Genomic DNA, 19,776 nt, shown 5'->3' with positions numbered 1-19,776 from the left:
CTGCCTGAAGTCAGATTGCAGTTTCCCCGAATCTACTGAATAATTGATGCTTCTGCATCCATAATCCTAATAGCGCTCTACCTCCTCCTCCGAAAGCATAATGCAAACCCGGGGCTCTCAGAGAAGAAGGAGGAAGCGCTCAGCATATTACCAAACATTACTGCAAGTTGCCCATTATCGATTCATTAACCTCCAGCTAGAAGCGCCGGTGTCCTTCAGACGGAGCCATTATCCTTACAGACGCACGGAGGATCTGGACACCGGCTCAACAGAGTGACTTAGCTAAATGGACGCGAGAGATCGATGCTGCCATTCTGAAAATAAGAAAATGCACTTACGGATCTGGAATAAAATATTTGTCAATTTGCAATTCACCATCTAATAGGCAAGGAACTGTCTTGGTGGTCCGGAAACCGGAGTCAAGAGACCCAATTAGGCAACTTCTATCCCCAAACTCAAATTCATACGAGTATATTATCTGAATGCATGATCTAAAGGGCTTGTGAAGAACATGGCTACTTTCTTCCAAAAAGAGCGCCATCCCTGTGCAAAGGTCGCGTCTGGTATTGCAGTCCTCATTCCCGTTACTATAAGACTTCTTGGGGACCTCACCTGTCAGGACAGAAGGTGCAAAAGCGCTCAGCTCTTTCAGAAAATCCTGCAGATCCTCCAGTGACCTAGATGGAGCCCGCGATGGCTGGAAATGCCAGTTAACAGACCACCATTATCCAATAAGACGAGGGTCCCAGAAGTGGGAGCTGCACCTGTCGGGCATTTATGTCACACGCTGTGACTATGCACCTGGGTATTAATAATCTGCACACAACTTAGGTCCCGGCTGAGAGAGTTACTAGTACGGAAGGATACAGGTATACATGGCACCTGCACAATGCCAGTCAGCTGCAGCTAAAGCCCTCAGGATGCTGTTGTGTATTAAGAGGTGTTCAGCATAAGCTTTATCCCAATGTGGACTCATATACAATAAGTAGATTCTTTCTGGGGACAGAGTCATCACAAAGATCCCTTGAAGTCATAAAAAGCACACAAGATTTTTGATGGCTCTTCAAGTAAATGACTGATAGCTGCAGGTCCCACCTTTGGGACCCTCACCCATAACCAAAATGGGAGTCCCCCAACTTCTTGTCCTGCTGTGAATGGAGAGGTTTCTAAACCGCTGAGCAAACCTGTACATGGAAGTCCCACAGAAGTCAGTGGTTAGGGGTCAGTGATCCAGGGAGTTATTCTGATTGCCTGATTGGAGTCGGGAAGGAATTTTTTTCCCCTTAGGCTCTATTCACACGTCCGCAACGTGTTTTGCGGATCCACGGAGGCGCGGATCCGCAAAACACGGAAAGCGGCAATGTGCATTCCGCATTTTGCGGGCCGCACATTGCCGGCACTAATAGAATATGCCTGTTCTTGTCCGCAATTGCGGACAAGAATAGGACATGTTCTATTTTTTTGCGGAACGGAAGTGCGGACCCGGAAGTGTCTGTGTCCGGGCAGCACATCGTGTGGTCCGCAATTCCGTTCCACAAAATGCGGAACGAAATTGCGGACGTGTGAATGGAGCCTTAAGTGGGGAAAATTGGCTTCTACCTCACAGTTGTTTTTTTTGCCTCCCTCTGGACCAACTTGCAGGATAAAAGGCCTATGCAGATGCTGCCCCAAAATCAGCCACATTTTTCTGCTGCTTTTTACTTTCCGGGGCCTGGAAAAACTCAGTTACGAGAAAAGACTAAAGAGGTAAATGGTATAAAATAATTAAAAAAAAACCTTACCTGGTAAATTCCTCCACTGATGTTACATCATTCCTGTTACCACAGAAGCCATTCATTGACCTCAGCGATGACACTTCTATATACACTGCGTGCAGAATTATTAGGCAAATGAGTATTTTGACCACATCATCCTCTTTATGCATGTTGTCTTACTCCAAGCTGTATAGGCTCGAAAGCCTACTACCAATTAAGCATATTAGGTGATGTGCATCTCTGTAATGAGAAGGGGTGTGGTCTAATGACATCAACACCCTATATCAGGTGTGCATAATTATTAGGCAACTTCCTTTCCTTTGGCAAAATGGGTCAAAAGAAGGACTTGACAGGCTCAGAAAAGTCAAAAATAGTGAGATATCTTGCAGAGGGATGCAGCACTCTTAAAATTGCAAAGCTTCTGAAGCGTGATCGAACAATCAAGCGTTTCATTCAAAATAGTCAACAGGGTCGCAAGAAACGTGTGGAAAAACTAAGGCGCAAAATAACTGCCCATGAACTGAGAAAAGTCAAGCGTGCAGCTGCCAAGATGCCACTTGCCACCAGTTTGGCCATATTTCAGAGCTGCAACATCACTGGAGTGCCCAAAAGCACAAGGTGTGCAATACTCAGAGACATGGCCAAGGTAAGAAAGGCTGAAAGACGACCACCACTGAACAAGACACACAAGCTGAAACGTCAAGACTGGGCCAAGAAATATCTCAAGACTGATTTTTCTAAGGTTTTATGGACTGATGAAATGAGAGTGAGTCTTGATGGGCCAGATGGATGGGCCCGTGGCTGGATTGGTAAAGGGCAGAGAGCTCCAGTCCGACTCAGACGCCAGCAAGGTGGAGGTGGAGTACTGGTTTGGGCTGGTATCATCAAAGATGAGCTTGTGGGGCCTTTTCGGGTTGAGGATGGAGTCAAGCTCAACTCCCAGTCCTACTGCCAGTTTCTGGAAGACACCTTCTTCAAGCAGTGGTACAGGAAGAAGTCTGCATCCTTCAAGAAAAACATGATTTTCATGCAGGACAATGCTCCATCACACGCGTCCAAGTACTCCACAGCGTGGCTGGCAAGAAAGAGTATAAAAGAAGAAAATCTAATGACATGGCCTCCTTGTTCACCTGCTCTGAACCCCATTGAGAACCTGTGGTCCATCATCAAATGTGAGATTTACAAGGAGGGAAAACAGTACACCTCTCTGAACAGTGTCTGGGAGGCTGTGGTTGCTGCTGCACGCAATGTTGATGGTGAACAGATCAAAACACTGACAGAATCCATGGATGGCAGGCTTTTGAGTGTCCTTGCAAAGAAAGGTGGCTATATTGGTCACTGATTTGTTTTTGTTTTGTTTTTGAATGTCAGAAATGTATATTTGTGAATGTTGAGATGTTATATTGGTTTCACTGGTAAAAATAAATAATTGAAATGGGTATATATTTGTTTTTTGTTAAGTTGCCTAATAATTATGCACAGTAATAGTCACCTGCACACACAGATATCCCCCTAAAATAGCTAAAACTAAAAACAAACTAAAATCTACTTCCAAAAATATTCAGCTTTGATATTAATGAGTTTTTTGGGTTCATTGAGAACATGGTTGTTGTTCAATAATAAAATTAATCCTCAAAAATACAACTTGCCTAATAATTCTGCACTCCCTGTATTGGACGTGACCGCTGAGGCCAGTGATTGGCTGCAGCTAAATGAGAAACATGACGTCATCACTACAGGATCAATGACAGGGGACTCAACAGGCAAAAACCGGTAATATATATATTTTTTTTTTATAAAATAATATTTTTTGCTTATAGGCAATCTTCTAGAAATCCCATACAATGCCTTAGACATATTAAAGGGTTAATTGTCACCAGCGACCTCCCTATCCAACTGTTTGCATAGACACATAGCTAAGCTTCACTTGATTAAAGCGCCGTTTTTCTTTGTTATCCGTAAATTTTCTCAAGACAGATTCTAAGTCGCCCCCTTTTCCACAAAATTTAAATATGCAATATGAAATGGGTGCATTAGAAAGTACAACTTGTCCCTCAAAAAACAAGCCCTCATACAGCTATGTGAATGGAAAAATAAAAAAGTTATGGCTCTGGGAAGGCAGGAAGTAAAAGATGGAACTGCGAATACTGAAAATTGCCATGTCGGGAAGGGGTTAATTAGGTGAACCACAGCTATGTGTCTATTCAAACAGTTGGATAGGGAGGTTGCTGGTGACCAATTTCCTTTCAAAAACTAACTAGGTCAAAGAAACTTCCATCTGTTCCATAAACGGCCACAGGGGGGCAGTATAAGAATGGGAAATAGGCAGTTCCCCCAGCTCAGTGCCGAAAGACGAAAATCAACAAATAAAACATCCGGTTGCTAACAATTCCCCTTCTTTCATCCCGTCCTTAAATCCCCTCACTACGAAAACTAAGGGGGAGCCGTGGTCGGCCACTACTCTAGGATTTCACTGGTTAGAGCCCAGAGCCTGCAGAAGGTCTCCTTCCATCTCTGCGGTGGGATTACATCATCGTGGCTCGGAGAAGATTAGGATACAAGACGTACAGGAATTAAGATTCTTCCGGAATCTCAGAACAGAGGACAGGTCCGGTCAGGCATTACCAGAAGACGTGCGGAAAATTCTAAGCTTCCAGCTGGGGAAGAAAATGGAGCTGCTCGGCAGCGTCTGATGGACTCCTCTGGGGTGGGAGATGGACAACCTCACCTGGGAGGTGAAGCATCAAAAATCTGCAACAGAGCCCCCCTACAGCCATATATACTACAGTACTGATCGCCTCATTGATGGCAGCAACACCTGCTCTCCTGTAGATACACCACATAGCAGCTAAATTACAGAGCCATAGTCTATGGGGGTATCCCCACCATTGACTTTGATGCTTACCGGGCTCCCATTGGTATCTGCTTCCTGCTCCCTACTGCACACACAGGAAACGGCAATGAGGCCGCAGCACCGAATCAGTGGGGTGAAAAAGGCTTATTTTAAATTTGTTGCTTTTTTTTTTTTCTTGTAATAATAAACAGCTGTCCCTACAAACAACCACAAAAAAAATAAAATAAAATAAAAGCCAGACGGCAGCACAGAAAGCATCTCCCATTGTTTTTAATGAGAGGCTGTGCTGCCATTCAAGCGGCCATGTTCGCTTCTCGTGACGTGCCCTTTCTTGGCGCAGTCGCAGGCATAAACTGCAACCACCCATTGAAGAAAGTGGGTGGCAGAATCCATGAGGCATGCAATTTACACCGAATTTTGCGGACCCTGTGTGAACACCCCCTAATTAGGTATTCTCATTTTAGAACATCCACAGGACGCGCCACAGGTGGGAGCAGCTGCCTGAACGGAGAGGACGCAGTTCCCGTAAACTTCATACAGACGTTGCTCTGGCGGCACAGTACGGTGTCCTTGGCGGCTTCCGTAATCATGGCCGCCTGTCTACATTTTCTAGCGGTTGGTCCAACATTTCGTGGCAATTAATACATATCTTTTTTTTTAGATATTTAAAGTGGTTTGAGGTCCGATTTTCTGACACAGAGCACCGAACAATCTACATAAAGAAGCGAACAGACAAACAACCGGGTCACGTTCAACAAGAAAAATGAGGATATCAATCAGTTACATAAAAATCTATCTTTTTACGGATATTTTCTTCTCCATTCACACTCAAAAACGAGAGCACAAACTGTTTGCAGACAAACCGTATGACCTGACAGCGAGCGCTAGCTGTGCAGCCCGAGCTCCCACAATGCAATGCTCAGAATTCTGTATTGCGCTCTGTGTGAGCAGAGAATAAATCATGTGTTCACCAGGGTCACCAAGCAGAAGCCTGAACGCAGCTTTAGCTGTGACAGGAGTATAAGATGATCACTACTAGAGAAGCTACAGTTCACACTATAGGACAGCGCTCTCTGGCAATGGGGAAGGTCATTGTGGATGCACACAGACAAAATCCATAGGGGAGGGGGGGGGTTATAGGAGGACCCCTTTCCTTGGTATAGGAGATGGCAGCACATAAAGGAATAGAAAGTCATTTGCGCCTCATGTGAAAGCTTTGCTCACCAGATTCCTGCGCGTTCAGCACTTCCAGGGCATGCATCATGGCACTTGCAAACACATTGGCATCTTCTTTGCTCCCAAAATTGAGCCCGTAAACTTGTCTCGCGTCCCGCCATTGGTGGAAGGTCTGCGTCGCCTGGTTGTATTTCAGCCCCTTGGGAATGGCACAGTTGATGACCACCTGAAAAGGCAAAAGAACAGCCATGAAGAAGAGGAGATGAAGCCAAACTGGCCGAGAGATCAGGTGCCCACACCAAGAGCGGCATCGTGGATAGTGCCGGCCTCCGCTGAGGAGTGGAGACCATTGTGTCCAGTCCAGTCCGCCAGATCGGCGGAAGCTGCTACAATGTTTCAGTCTGGAGTCCAGCATTGTCTAGACTGGAAACAATGTCCACTTCTCAGCCGAGAGGCCGGACTGGTCCTGTACAGGTTTACTGCCTCTGAACGGTGGCAAAAGTGTGTTCGCATTCAGTGACAGCAAGCAGAGAAATCGAAGTAAATAACTATATCAGAAACTGCAGAACTTCTCATTTGAGCATTTGAAGTTATTTTATAGAGCGGCACATGTATACCGACGAGCTGCAGGGAAGACACAGGGGTTATAGGATGGCCTCATGTATACCGACGAGCTGCAGGGAAGACACAGGGGTTATAGGATGGCCTCATGTATACCGATGAGCTGCAGGGAAGACACAGGGGTTATAGGATGGCTTCATGTATACCGACGAGCTGCAGGGAAGACACAGGGGTTATAGGATGGCCTCATGTATACTGACGAGCTGCAGGGAAGACAGGGGTTATAGGATGGCTTCATGTATACCGACGAGCTGCAGGGAAGACACAGGGGTTATAGGATGGCTTCATGTATACCGACGAGCTGCAGGGAAGACACAGGGGTTATAGGATGGCCTCATGTATACCGACGAGCTGCAGGGAAGACAGGGGTTATAGGATGGCTTCATGTATACCGACGAGCTGCAGGGAAGACACAGGGGTTATAGGATGGCCTCATGTATACCGACGAGCTGCAGGGAAGACACAGGGGTTATAGGATGGCTTCATGTATACCGACGAGCTGCAGGGAAGACACAGGGGTTATAGGATGGCTTCATGTATACCGACGAGCTGCAGGGAAGACACAGGGGTTATAGGATGGCTTCATGTATACCGACGAGCTGCAGGGAAGACACAGGGGTTATAGGATGGCTTCATGTATACCGACGAGCTGCAGGGAAGACACAGGGGTTATAGGATGGCTTCATGTATACCGACGAGCTGCAGGGAAGACACAGGGGTTATAGGATGGCTTCATGTATACCGACGAGCTGCATGGAAGACACAGGGGTTAAAGGATGGCTTCATGTATACCGACGAGCTGCAGGGAAGACACAGGGGTTAAAGGATGGCTTCATGTATACCGACGAGCTGCAGGGAAGACACAGGGGTTAAAGGATGGCTTCATGTATACCGACGAGCTGCAGGGAAGACACAGGGGTTATAGGATAGCTTCATGTATACCGACGAGCTGCAGGGAAGACATAGGAGCTACAGGATGGCTTCATGTATACCGACGAGCTGCAGGGAAGACACAGGGGTTATAGGATGGCTTCATGTATACCGACGAGCTGCAGGGAAGACACAGGGGCTACAGGATGGCTTCATGTATACCGACGAGCTGCAGGGAAGACACAGGGGCTACAGGATGGCTTCATGTATACCGACGAGCTGCAGGGAAGACACAGGGGTTATAGGATGGCTTCATGTATACCGACGAGCTGCAGGGAAGACACACGGGTTATAGGATGGCTTCATGTATACCGACGAGCTGCAGGGAAGACACAGGGGTTATAGGATGGCTTCATGTATACCGACGAGCTGCAGGGAAGACACAGGGGCTACAGGATGGCTACGAGCTGCAGGGAAGACACAGGGGTTATAGGATGGCTTCATGTATACCGACGAGCTGCAGGGAAGACACAGGGGTTATAGGATGGCTTCATGTATACCGACGAGCTGCAGGGAAGACACAGGGGCTACAGGATGGCTACGAGCTGCAGGGAAGACAAAGGGGTTATAGGATGGCTTCATGTATACCGACGAGCTGCAGGGAAGACACAGGGGCTACAGGATGGCTTCATGTATACCGACGAGCTGCAGGGAAGACATAGGGGTTATAGGATGGCTTCATGTATACCGACGAGCTGCAGGGAAGACACAGGGGCTACAGGATGGCTTCATGTATACTGACGAGCTGCAGGGAAGACACAGGGGTTATAGGATGGCTTCATGTATACCGACGAGCTGCAGGGAAGACACAGGGGTTATAGGATGGCTTCATGTATACCGACGAGCTGCAAGGAAGACACAGGGGCTACAGGATGGCTTCATGTATACCGACGAGCTGCAGGGAAGACATAGGGGTTATAGGATGGCTTCATGTATACCGACGAGCTGCAGGGAAGACGTAGGGGTTATAGGATGGCTTCATGTATACTGACGAGCTGCAGGGAAGACACAGGGGCTACAGGATGGTTTGCTGTATACTGACGAGCTGCAGGGAAGACACAGGGGTTATAGGATGACTTTAAGTATACCGACGAGCTGGAGGGAAGACATAGGGGTTATAGGATGACTTTATGTATACCGACGAGCTGCAGGGAAGACATAGGGGTTATAGGATGACTATGTATACCGACGAGCTGCAGGGAAGACAGGGGTTATAGGATGGCTTCATGTATACCGACAAGCTGCAGGGAAAACACAGGGGTTATAGGATGGCTTCATGTATACCGACGAGCTGCAGGGAAGACATAGGGGTTATAGGATGGCTTCATGTATACCGACGAGCTGCAGGGAAGACATAGGGGTTATAGGATGGCTTCATGTATACCGACGAGCTGCAGGGAAGACACAGGGGTTATAGGATGGCTTCATGTATACCGACGAGCTGCAGGGAAGACACAGGGGCTACAGGATGGTTTGCTGTATACCGACGAGCTGCAGGGAAGACACAGGGGTTATAGGATGGCCTCATGTATACCGATGAGCTGCAGGGAAGACACAGGGGTTATAGGATGGCTTCATGTATACCGACGAGCTGCAGGGAAGACACAGGGGTTATAGGATGGCCTCATGTATACCGACGAGCTGCAGGGAAGACAGGGGTTATAGGATGGCTTCATGTATACCGACGAGCTGCAGGGAAGACACAGGGGTTATAGGATGGCTTCATGTATACCGACGAGCTGCAGGGAAGACACAGGGGTTATAGGATGGCCTCATGTATACCGACGAGCTGCAGGGAAGACAGGGGTTATAGGATGGCTTCATGTATACCGACGAGCTGCAGGGAAGACACAGGGGTTATAGGATGGCCTCATGTATACCGACGAGCTGCAGGGAAGACACAGGGGTTATAGGATGGCTTCATGTATACCGACGAGCTGCAGGGAAGACACAGGGGTTATAGGATGGCTTCATGTATACCGACGAGCTGCAGGGAAGACACAGGGGTTATAGGATGGCTTCATGTATACCGACGAGCTGCAGGGAAGACACAGGGGTTATAGGATGGCTTCATGTATACCGACGAGCTGCAGGGAAGACACAGGGGTTATAGGATGGCTTCATGTATACCGACGAGCTGCATGGAAGACACAGGGGTTAAAGGATGGCTTCATGTATACCGACGAGCTGCAGGGAAGACACAGGGGTTAAAGGATGGCTTCATGTATACCGACGAGCTGCAGGGAAGACACAGGGGTTAAAGGATGGCTTCATGTATACCGACGAGCTGCAGGGAAGACACAGGGGTTATAGGATAGCTTCATGTATACCGACGAGCTGCAGGGAAGACATAGGAGCTACAGGATGGCTTCATGTATACCGACGAGCTGCAGGGAAGACACAGGGGTTATAGGATGGCTTCATGTATACCGACGAGCTGCAGGGAAGACACAGGGGTTATAGGATGGCTTCATGTATACCGACGAGCTGCAGGGAAGACACAGGGGCTACAGGATGGCTACGAGCTGCAGGGAAGACACAGGGGTTATAGGATGGCTTCATGTATACCGACGAGCTGCAGGGAAGACACAGGGGTTATAGGATGGCTTCATGTATACCGACGAGCTGCAGGGAAGACACAGGGGTTATAGGATGGCTTCATGTATACCGACGAGCTGCAGGGAAGACACAGGGGCTACAGGATGGCTACGAGCTGCAGGGAAGACAAAGGGGTTATAGGATGGCTTCATGTATACCGACGAGCTGCAGGGAAGACACAGGGGTTATAGGATGGCTTCATGTATACCGACGAGCTGCAGGGAAGACACAGGGGCTACAGGATGGCTTCATGTATACTGACGAGCTGCAGGGAAGACACAGGGGTTATAGGATGGCTTCATGTATACCGACGAGCTGCAGGGAAGACACAGGGGTTATAGGATGGCTTCATGTATACCGACGAGCTGCAGGGAAGACACAGGGGCTACAGGATGGCTACGAGCTGCAGGGAAGACACAGGGGTTATAGGATGGCTTCATGTATACCGACGAGCTGCAGGGAAGACACAGGGGTTATAGGATGGCTTCATGTATACCGACGAGCTGCAGGGAAGACACAGGGGTTATAGGATGGCTTCATGTATACCGACGAGCTGCAGGGAAGACACAGGGGCTACAGGATGGCTACGAGCTGCAGGGAAGACAAAGGGGTTATAGGATGGCTTCATGTATACCGACGAGCTGCAGGGAAGACACAGGGGTTATAGGATGGCTTCATGTATACCGACGAGCTGCAGGGAAGACACAGGGGCTACAGGAAGGCTTCATGTATACTGACGAGCTGCAGGGAAGACACAGGGGTTATAGGATGGCTTCATGTATACCGACGAGCTGCAGGGAAGACACAGGGGTTATAGGATGGTTTCATGTATACCGACGAGCTGCAGGGAAGACACAGGGGTTATAGGATGGTTTCATGTATACTGACGAGCTGCAGGGAAGACAGGGGTTATAGGATGGCTTTACTAGGAAAAGCATGAAGGGTAATTCCCTAAGGGAAGCGCTATAGTAATATGTAGTGTGGGTTCAGCAAATGCACAGCTACAGTTCAACCTCCGATGATCCCAGAGGCACAGGAACGAGGTGCAACTGCAAGCATCCAGGGAAGGTCTTCAGAATAAAGCCCCCAGTCGTAGCAGGGAACACAATTTAGCAGAGCGGTTTTATGCTCCACCCCACAAGAACCAGCAAGGCTGCATTCATAGACCAGATGGAGGGCGATCAATAATGGTGGAATTTGCAACAAAAACATACTAATATTACAAATCAAAAGTAGCGATTTGTTTCACCTCATATCAAAAGGCGCACGCTGCTTGTGAAATGTGATTTTTAAAAATATCAACTTTATTATTCACCTATTTCTCTTGATTTGCAACATTTTAACACCAATAGCACTAAAATTAGACTTTTTTTTTTTAACCTAAATGTGCCATAGCCACCCCTGTGCAGACCACACTTAAAACTTTGGAAATGTCGCGGATATGCTTCAAGTGGTAAATTGCTACTTTTGTCTCAGACTCCAGATGTTTGTGTCATTGTTTTGTTGAATGACAATTTACTGACAAAAGCCTGAGGTTTAGCTCATTTATATCATCCTGTTTTAATACTTACCCATCACTCTTTCCCACCACGAGTTGGTGTTTCTTTTCAGAAACGCGACTTTGTGACAAAAAGTTGCATCTTTATGCCAAAAATGCAGTATAAGTACAGGATAAGTCATGTATGTACACAGTGACTCCACCAGCAGAATAGTGAGTGCAGCTCTGGAGTATAATACAGGATGTAACTCAGGATCAGTACAGGATAAGTCATGTATGTACACAGTGACTCCACCAGCAGAATAGTGAGTGCAGCTCTGGAGTATAATACAGGATGTAACTCAGTATAAGTACAGGATAAGTCATGTATGTACACAGTGACTCCACCAGCAGAATAGTGAGTGCAGCTCTGGAGTATAATACAGGATGTAACTCAGGATCAGTACAGGATAAGTAATGTATGTACACAGTGACTCCACCAGCAGAATAAGGAGTGCAGCTCTGGAGTATAATACAGGATGTAACTCAGGATCACTACAGGATAAGTAATGTAATGTGTGTACACAGTGACTCCACCAGCAGAATAGTGAGTGCAGCTCTGGAGTATAATACAGGATGTAACTCAGGATCACTACAGGATAAGTAATGTAATGTATGTACACAGTGACTCCACCAGCAGAATAAGGAGTGCAGCTCTGGAGTATAATACAGGATGTAACTCAGGATCAGTACAGGATAAGTCATGTATGTACACAGTGACTCCACCAGCAGAATAGTGAGTGCAGCTCTGGAGTATAATACAGGATGTAACTCAGGATCAGTACAGGATAAGTAATGTAATGTACACAGTGACTGCACCAGCAGAATAGTGAGTGCAGCTCTGGAGTGTAATACAAGGTGTAAGGGAATGTCTATGAGACATCTTCTAAGTATCTGAACAAGATAATACAAACAGAGGTTAAATAATGTATTTTTAGGACACTTTTCTTGTAAGACCAGTATTACAATATTGTGAGGCTCCTCGGGCTCTCCCTCTTCTGCAGCTTTACATTGTCGCTGTGTACGTTCCACTTCGCGCTGTACAACCTTGAACTTACCGTGCTCTCGTCACTACTGCAGCTGAAAACACACACAATTACGTCTGCACGCTTCACAGACGCCTCAACGAGCAGATAACAAAGATGCCTCTGCCTACGGGAACACGTGGGGAATCTTGTGCGCCCCCACACTGCTCTGATAAAACACAGCAATCCTCGGCACGCCAGGTGCGGACTTCTAGCAGGAAAGCCAAGAAGTAAACGGTTGGCACTGCACAATCAAACCTTCTGGTGCTCAGTGGTAGGGTGGCTGTCCTGATATAATATATAGAGGAAACCACAGCGCTCAGATGAATATGAGATTTTGAACGCTTTATTTTCACATCCAATTAATTACATAGATTGGGCAGGCCAACGTTTCCGTCCATACCTGGACCTTCATCACGGCCCGAGTTGCCGAAGAAGCAGCATAGAGTTGATGGTGGGAGGAACGCCGACATCCAACAACTCCATGCTGCTTCTTCTCAGGCAACTCAGGCTGTGATGAAGGTCCAGGTATGGAGGGAAACGTTGGCCTGCTCAATCTAATTAATTGGATGTGAAAATAAAGCATTTGAAATTCATCTGAGTGCCATGGTTACCGCTATATATTCTAGCAGGAAAGCACAGGCCCCTCCAAATAATGTGGGGGACGACGACTGGGGGGTGGTTGAGGGACGCGGCAAGCCAAGGCACGGGGGGGGGGGGGGGGAAGGGGGACGAGACGAGACCACAGCAAGCCAAGGCACGGGGGGGGGGGGGGGGGGGGGGGGGGGTACGAGGCCGCGGTACCCAAGTGATTAGGAAAACTAGACAATACCTCAATACGCAGAACAGCCACCACTGGAATTCTAGTGTATGGACCAATGTACACATTTTTTAGCCGGCAGAGTCTGAAACCTGGGACCCCCGTCGATCAGCTCGTTGAGGAAGCTGCAGCACTCGCCGGAGCTCTGGTGGGCACCGCAGGCTCCTGACAGCTTACCAAGCACAGCGCCGTACACTGTACAGTGGCTGTGCGTGGTATCGCAGCTCAGCCCCATTCACTTGAATGAGACAGAGCTGCTTCTAGGCCATGTGACCGATGAACATGACGTCACCTGGCCTAAGGTAGGCTGCGGCACTCGTGAGGCCTTCTCAAACAGCTGATCGGCAGGGGTCCCGGGTGTCTGACCCCTACTGATCAGATCCTGATGACCAATCCACAAGATAGGTCATCAGCATAAGGGTCCATTCACACGTCCGTAATTCTGTTCCACATTTTGTGTAACGGAATTGCGGACCCATTCATTCCTATGGGGCCGCAAAATGTGCTGCCCGGATCCGAAAATGTGGACCCGGCACTTCCGGGACCGCAATTCCGATCCCGAAAAAAATAGAACATGTCCTAATCTTGTCCGCAATTGCGGACAAGACTAGGCATTTTCTATTAAGTGCCGGCGATGTGCGGTCCGCAAAATGCGGAACGTGAACTGCCGGCGTCCGTGTTTTGCGGATCTGCAAAACACACACACAGCTGTGTGAATGGACCCTAAATGGCTTCCTAAGATGTTGGCCCGAGCGCGTGTCCAATACAGGAAACAGATTGTGAGCACCATTGGAGACCTGTGTGCAGCGCTCGGAATAGACTGGCACAATACTGTATATGAAACGGGAGAGGCAGTAAGTGCTGTAATGGCCACTTACCTGGTGGTCCTGAATTTTCCTGCCCACCACCCGGAAGGTGTTATTTCCTGTATGGTGATAAATATGCACTCGGCTGAATCCTGTCGACCCTCCTGCCGGGACCCATTTCTTGTTGGCATCGTCATAAACCATGACAGCCGCCCGTGCTTGGCAGATGCTCTGCTCACTGCAAGGATATAAAACAGTCTATATTTAGTTTAATGAGATTTTTCTTATTCCAAAGCCATTCTACAAGAACTGACTAATACAAGTCACCCTGCTCCAATATACCACCACAGTGCACCGGGCCGCAACACACTCCGCCATACAAAGCATCCGCCTCCAGAACTAGAGACTGCGAGCTCAGACCGGCCCTCAGAGACAGAGGCGCGAGAGAGAGAGGCAGGCGCTAGAGACAGAGGCGCGAGAGAGAGAGGCAGGCGCTAGAGACAGAGGCGCGAGAGAGAGAGGCAGGCGCTAGAGACAGAGGCGCGAGAGAGAGAGGCAGGCGCTAGAGACAGAGGCGCGAGAGAGAGAGGCAGGCGCTAGAGACAGAGGCGCGAGAGAGAGAGGCAGGCGCTAGAGACAGAGGCGCGAGAGAGAGGCAGGCGCTAGAGACAGAGGCACGAGAGAGAGAGGCAGGCGCTAGAGACAGAGGCACGAGAGAGAGAGGCAGGCGCTAGAGACAGAGGCACGAGAGAGGCAGGCGCTAGAGACAGAGGCACGAGAGAGGCAGGCGCTAGAGACGGAGGCACGAGAGAGGCAGGCGCTAGAGACAGAGGCGCGAAAGAGATAGGCTGGCGCTAGAGACAGAGGCGCGAGAGAGAGAGGCAGGCGCTAGAGACAGAGGCGCGAGAGAGAGAGGCAGGCGCTAGAGACAGAGGCGCGAGAGAGAGAGGCAGGCGCTAGAGACAGAGGCACGAGAGAGGCAGGCGCTAGAGACAGAGGCACGAGAGAGGCAGGCGCTAGAGACAGAGGCACAAGAGAGAGAGGCAGGCACTAGAGACAGAGGCATAAGAGAGGCAGGCGCTAGAGACAGAGGCATAAGAGAGAGGCAGGCGCTAGAGACAGAGGCATAAGAGAGAGGCAGGCGCTAGAGACAGAGGCATAAGAGAGAGGCAGGCGCTAGAGACAGAGGCATAAGAGAGAGGCAGGCGCTAGAGACAGAGGCATAAGAGAGAGGCAGGCGCTAGAGACAGAGGCATGAGAGGCAGGCGCTAGAAACAGAGGCATAAGAGAGGCAGGCGCTAGAGACAGAGGCGCGAGAGAGAGGCAGGCGCTAGAAACAGAGGCATAAGAGAGGCAGGCGCTAGAAACAGAGGCATAAGAGAGGCAGGCGCTAGAAACAGAGGCATAAGAGAGAGGCAGGCGCTAGAGACAGAGGCATAAGAGAGAGGCAGGCGCTAGAGACAGAGGCATGAGAGAGGCAAATTGCAGATCCGCAAAAACAAAACAAACAAAAGAAAAAAAACTGACACAAACAAAATACAAAGAAAAAGACACAAATGCAATAGCACTCTATATCCAGCATTCTGCCCTGCCTCTATGCTGGATGAGACATTGGTGTACATTTTGGCCAAAGCGCAATAAGCCACTCACCACGTCAAGGTCGCCTCTATGGAGTGGTCCCTAACACTAGTTCCTACCTGTTTATGGGCCATGACAGCCACACAAAGTCCAGGGAATGCAGAGTGCCATTGCATTTGTGTCTTTTGCCATAGCAATGTGCACCTACATATAGGGTTGTGCTGATTGAACCCCCCACATTTTTCCTTCACTGAAACAAAATACGTTTGTGTGAATGGACCCTAACTCTGCTGCTGGTCTCCCTAGAGCAATGACCTACCTTACTACCCAGGTGACTGCTAAGGCCAGTGACTGGCTGCAGTGACCACATGGTGCAGTCCGTGACTGCAGCACCAGACAGACTGCTGCAACCGCGGGTGGTTGTGCAGGTGGGTAAGTTTTAAAAAAAAAATTTAGATCATTTCCGGCCTTCACTCAAATTTTTGGGGTCCTGGAAAAACCCCTTTAACCCCATTGTCTTCTATCATTTTATTTTGGGTCTCAATCCTTACTAATGAGCTTAATCTTCATTACAGTCAATGGCCAATCATCCAGAATATCTGATAATCAAGCACCTTTTTTTTAGCCTATGACCTGCTGCTGGCAGGCATTGCTGGGAGTTGTAGTTTTGCAATAGCTGGAGACCACTGTGTTTTTGCACAAGTGAATCACAGTGACACCACAGACCCATCGCTCCTCCATGTCACACCCCGCCCACGAGCGGCGGGGCCCCCGGCATGTACACACGCGTGCGGCCGCTATATATAGTGCGGGCCAAACAACATTCACATTTGGCTCCTTTGTTTTGGAAGAAAAGGAGAAGCCACCTGTAGGACTGAGTCAGAGACATGTGTACGTTGGGGAGTATTAGGGAATCGCCCACCTAAATGTCAGCGCAGACTGAGATCCAGGCTTAATACGAGGTTATTAATAACACTTCTCCATGCGCGCTTCCAGAAAGCAGGAACCGAAGGAGAAAAATCTTCAAAACCTTCGGCAGACAGGGCCAAAAGGGGATCTGGAGGCACGGCGGAGAGCCACGTAGCAGGCTATATAGGGGAGATGCAAAGGGTGTAAACGCACACGACTGATCTGTAAAATACCGATACCGGCCATAGGCACGCTGCAATTTCTGTGGGCCCCATGGTCAAAATGTCTATTTTTGACCGCAAAACGGACAAGAACAGCAAATGGAATGGACATACAGATGTGGAGGGCACAGGGCGTGTTGTCTGCATTTTTTGTGGCCCCACTGAAATGAATGAGTCTGCATCTGATACGCAAAAAAAAAAAAAAAAAAATGTAGGCCGGGGACGTCCCAAAAACCCACCCAAAAGGACCTGAAATTGCAGTTTTAAAGGAAAGTAAGACACGTGGGTGCTGGGAGGGCTGATGCGTCTGTCCTGCCCAAACCCCATGGAGAGTGCATGCACCATGACACAGGGCGGGGTATGTCCCTTTAAGAGACTGTATTCTCGCAAGTCTAAATCGGACCATGTTTGAACAGGATGCTCTGGTTTCATGTAGTGTGAGCGCCAGGGAGCAGGAATGTGTCCATTCCCCAAAATAAACTAAAAGGCTGAAATTTTAGCCGACAGTCAGCGTTCTCAGTCCAGAACCAGGCAACTTCTCAAAGCTGCATATGGATTACAAAATGATCTAGTAACCACTAAAATAGGCAAATACCAGCCCGGCACTGCTATATTTAAAGACACAGCCACTTATGCTACAAGCAAAGGAGGGGGGGGGGGGGAAGCAATCGTGAGAGGTAATCATCTATAGGTATTACACTAAAAGATCACCGTATGTCCTGACTATAAGATGCACAACAATAACACAGCAAGAAGGGGGGAAAAAGAAGATTTCAGGCTAAGTTAGATTTTCCTGGCAGGCTAGTCTAGTGGAGGAGTTCGTGATAGTATCCCTAGTGGCCTAGGGTAGTGGAGACGTTCAGGATACCATTCCTGGGGACCTAGGGTAGTGGAGACGTTCATGATACCATTCCTGGGGTCCTAGGGTAGTGGAGACGTTCATGATACCATTCCTGGGGTCCTAGAGTAGTGGAGACGTTCATGATACCATTCCTGGGGTCCTAGGGTAGTGGAGACGTTCATGATACCATTCCTGGGGACCTAGGGTAGTGGAGACGTTCATGATACCATTCCTGGGGACCTAGGGTAGTGGAGACGTTCATGATACCATTCCTGGGGACCTAGGGTAGTGGAGACGTTCATGATACCATTCCTGGGGTCCTAGAGTAGTGGAGACGTTCATGATACCATTCCTGGGGACCTAGGGTAGTGGAGACGTTCATGATACCATTCCTGGGGTCCTAGGGTAGTGGAGACGTTCATGATACCATTCCTGGGGACCTAGGGTAGTGGAGACGTTCATGATACCATTCCTGGGGTCCTAGGGTAGTGGAGACGTTCATGATACCATTCCTGGGGACCTAGGGTAGTGGAGACGTTCATGATACCATTCCTGGGGACCTAGGGTAGTGGAGACGTTCATGATACCATTCCTGGGGACCTAGGGTAGTGGAGACGTTCATGATACCATTCCTGGGGACCTAGGGTAGTGGAGACGTTCATGATACCATTCCTGGGGACCTAGGGTAGTGGAGACGTTCATGATACCATTCCTGGGGACCTAGGGTAGTGGAGACGTTCATGATACCATTCCTGGGGTCCTAGGGTAGTGGAGACGTTCATGATACCATTCCTGGGGACCTAGGGTAGTGGAGACGTTCATGATACCATTCCTGGGGACCTAGGGTAGTGGAGACGTTCATGATACCATTCCTGGGGACCTAGGGTAGTGGAGACGTTCATGATACCATTCCTGGGGTCCTAGGGTAGTGGAGACGTTCATGATACCATTCCTGGGGACCTAGGGTAGTGGAGACGTTCATGATACCATTCCTGGGGTCCTAGGGTAGTGGAGACGTTCATGATACCATTCCTGGGGACCTAGGGTAGTGGAGACGTTCATGATACCAGGCTACCTGCATATGACAAGGATTTGCATGCAGAAAATCTACATGAAAACTGCATTAAAAAAAAATGCACATAAATCCACAATATCGCGGCTTGTGTTTTGCCTGATTTTATGCATAGTTTGTTGCAAATTTTCTGCTTACTAGCTCTGAAGTCTATGGGGAAAACCACTAAATAAATATATATATATATATATATATATATATATATATATATATATATATATATATATACACACATACATATACACACACACACACATATATATACATACACACACTATAACTAATATATATATATATATTCAAAGAATGAAGAGGCAGCACTAGCACTTCCAGTTGTTAGGTGATAGGGTGACGACCCCAAACTTTATTCCAGCTACGTTTCTGCCTTCTCAATGAGGCCTTTGTCAATACCACAATATTTGTGGAGATATATATATATATATATAGTACTGTATATTATGCTGCAGTTCTTCTGCACGAAAATCTGTGCAGGAAAAACGCACGCAATCCACATTGTGCCCAGTTTCCACAAGGGCCCGTTCACACAGCGGGTTTTATAGAGGACGTTTTGGTGCGGGCAGCCGCAGCGATATTCTGCCTGTAAACCTGTCCGTTGCCACATCCATCTCAATGGGAGGCAGTGCTGAGGATCGCTGCAGCGGCTTATAAGCTGCCGCTTCACAATCCTCAGCGTTACCTCCCCTTGAAAAGAATGGAAGCCAGAAAGGACGCGGCTGCTGGAGATTTTTGTTTTGTGTTACGAATAAATAAATAAAAAAAACAAAACCCTAAAGGACCAGTTCACAGTTTAGGGAGCCTAGTTTGCAGTTTTTCCACCTCAAAACAGCCTCTCATTTCAATAGGAAGCAGCACTCTCCCCCCCAATGTGGAAAAAAGAAGCAGAGACCTATTTTGGGACGGACATATAAAAAAAAAAAAAGCAATATATGTGTCCATGCAGTTTTGGCACATTATCTGGGTGTTTTTTTGCACTGATCCGCACCCAAAACCACAAGCTGAAAATGCAATTTTGT

The 19,776-nt window shown here is 48.3% G+C and overlaps 1 protein-coding gene across 3 annotated transcripts in view; it reads right to left on the bottom strand.

The window, feature by feature from the left end:
* Positions 1–19,776, bottom strand: part of ENAH (ENAH actin regulator) — a 72,020-nt gene that overhangs the window by 34,331 nt on the left and 17,913 nt on the right. For all 3 annotated transcript variants that reach the window (XM_040430560.1, XM_040430561.1, XM_040430559.1), the window contains exons 2-3: positions 14,194–14,359; positions 5,833–6,010 (exon numbers count right to left, since the gene is read on the bottom strand). In XM_040430560.1, coding sequence (XP_040286494.1) covers positions 5,833–6,010; positions 14,194–14,359 — 344 coding nt within the window. The remainder of the gene's footprint in view (positions 1–5,832; positions 6,011–14,193; positions 14,360–19,776) is intronic.

Source organism: Bufo bufo, chromosome 4 (assembly GCF_905171765.1).
Source record: "Bufo bufo chromosome 4, aBufBuf1.1, whole genome shotgun sequence".
In the NCBI taxonomy this organism is placed as follows: Eukaryota; Metazoa; Chordata; class Amphibia; order Anura; family Bufonidae; genus Bufo; species Bufo bufo.
Note: the sequence above shows the minus strand (reverse complement) of the source record. Positions and strands in the feature narration are given on the sequence as shown.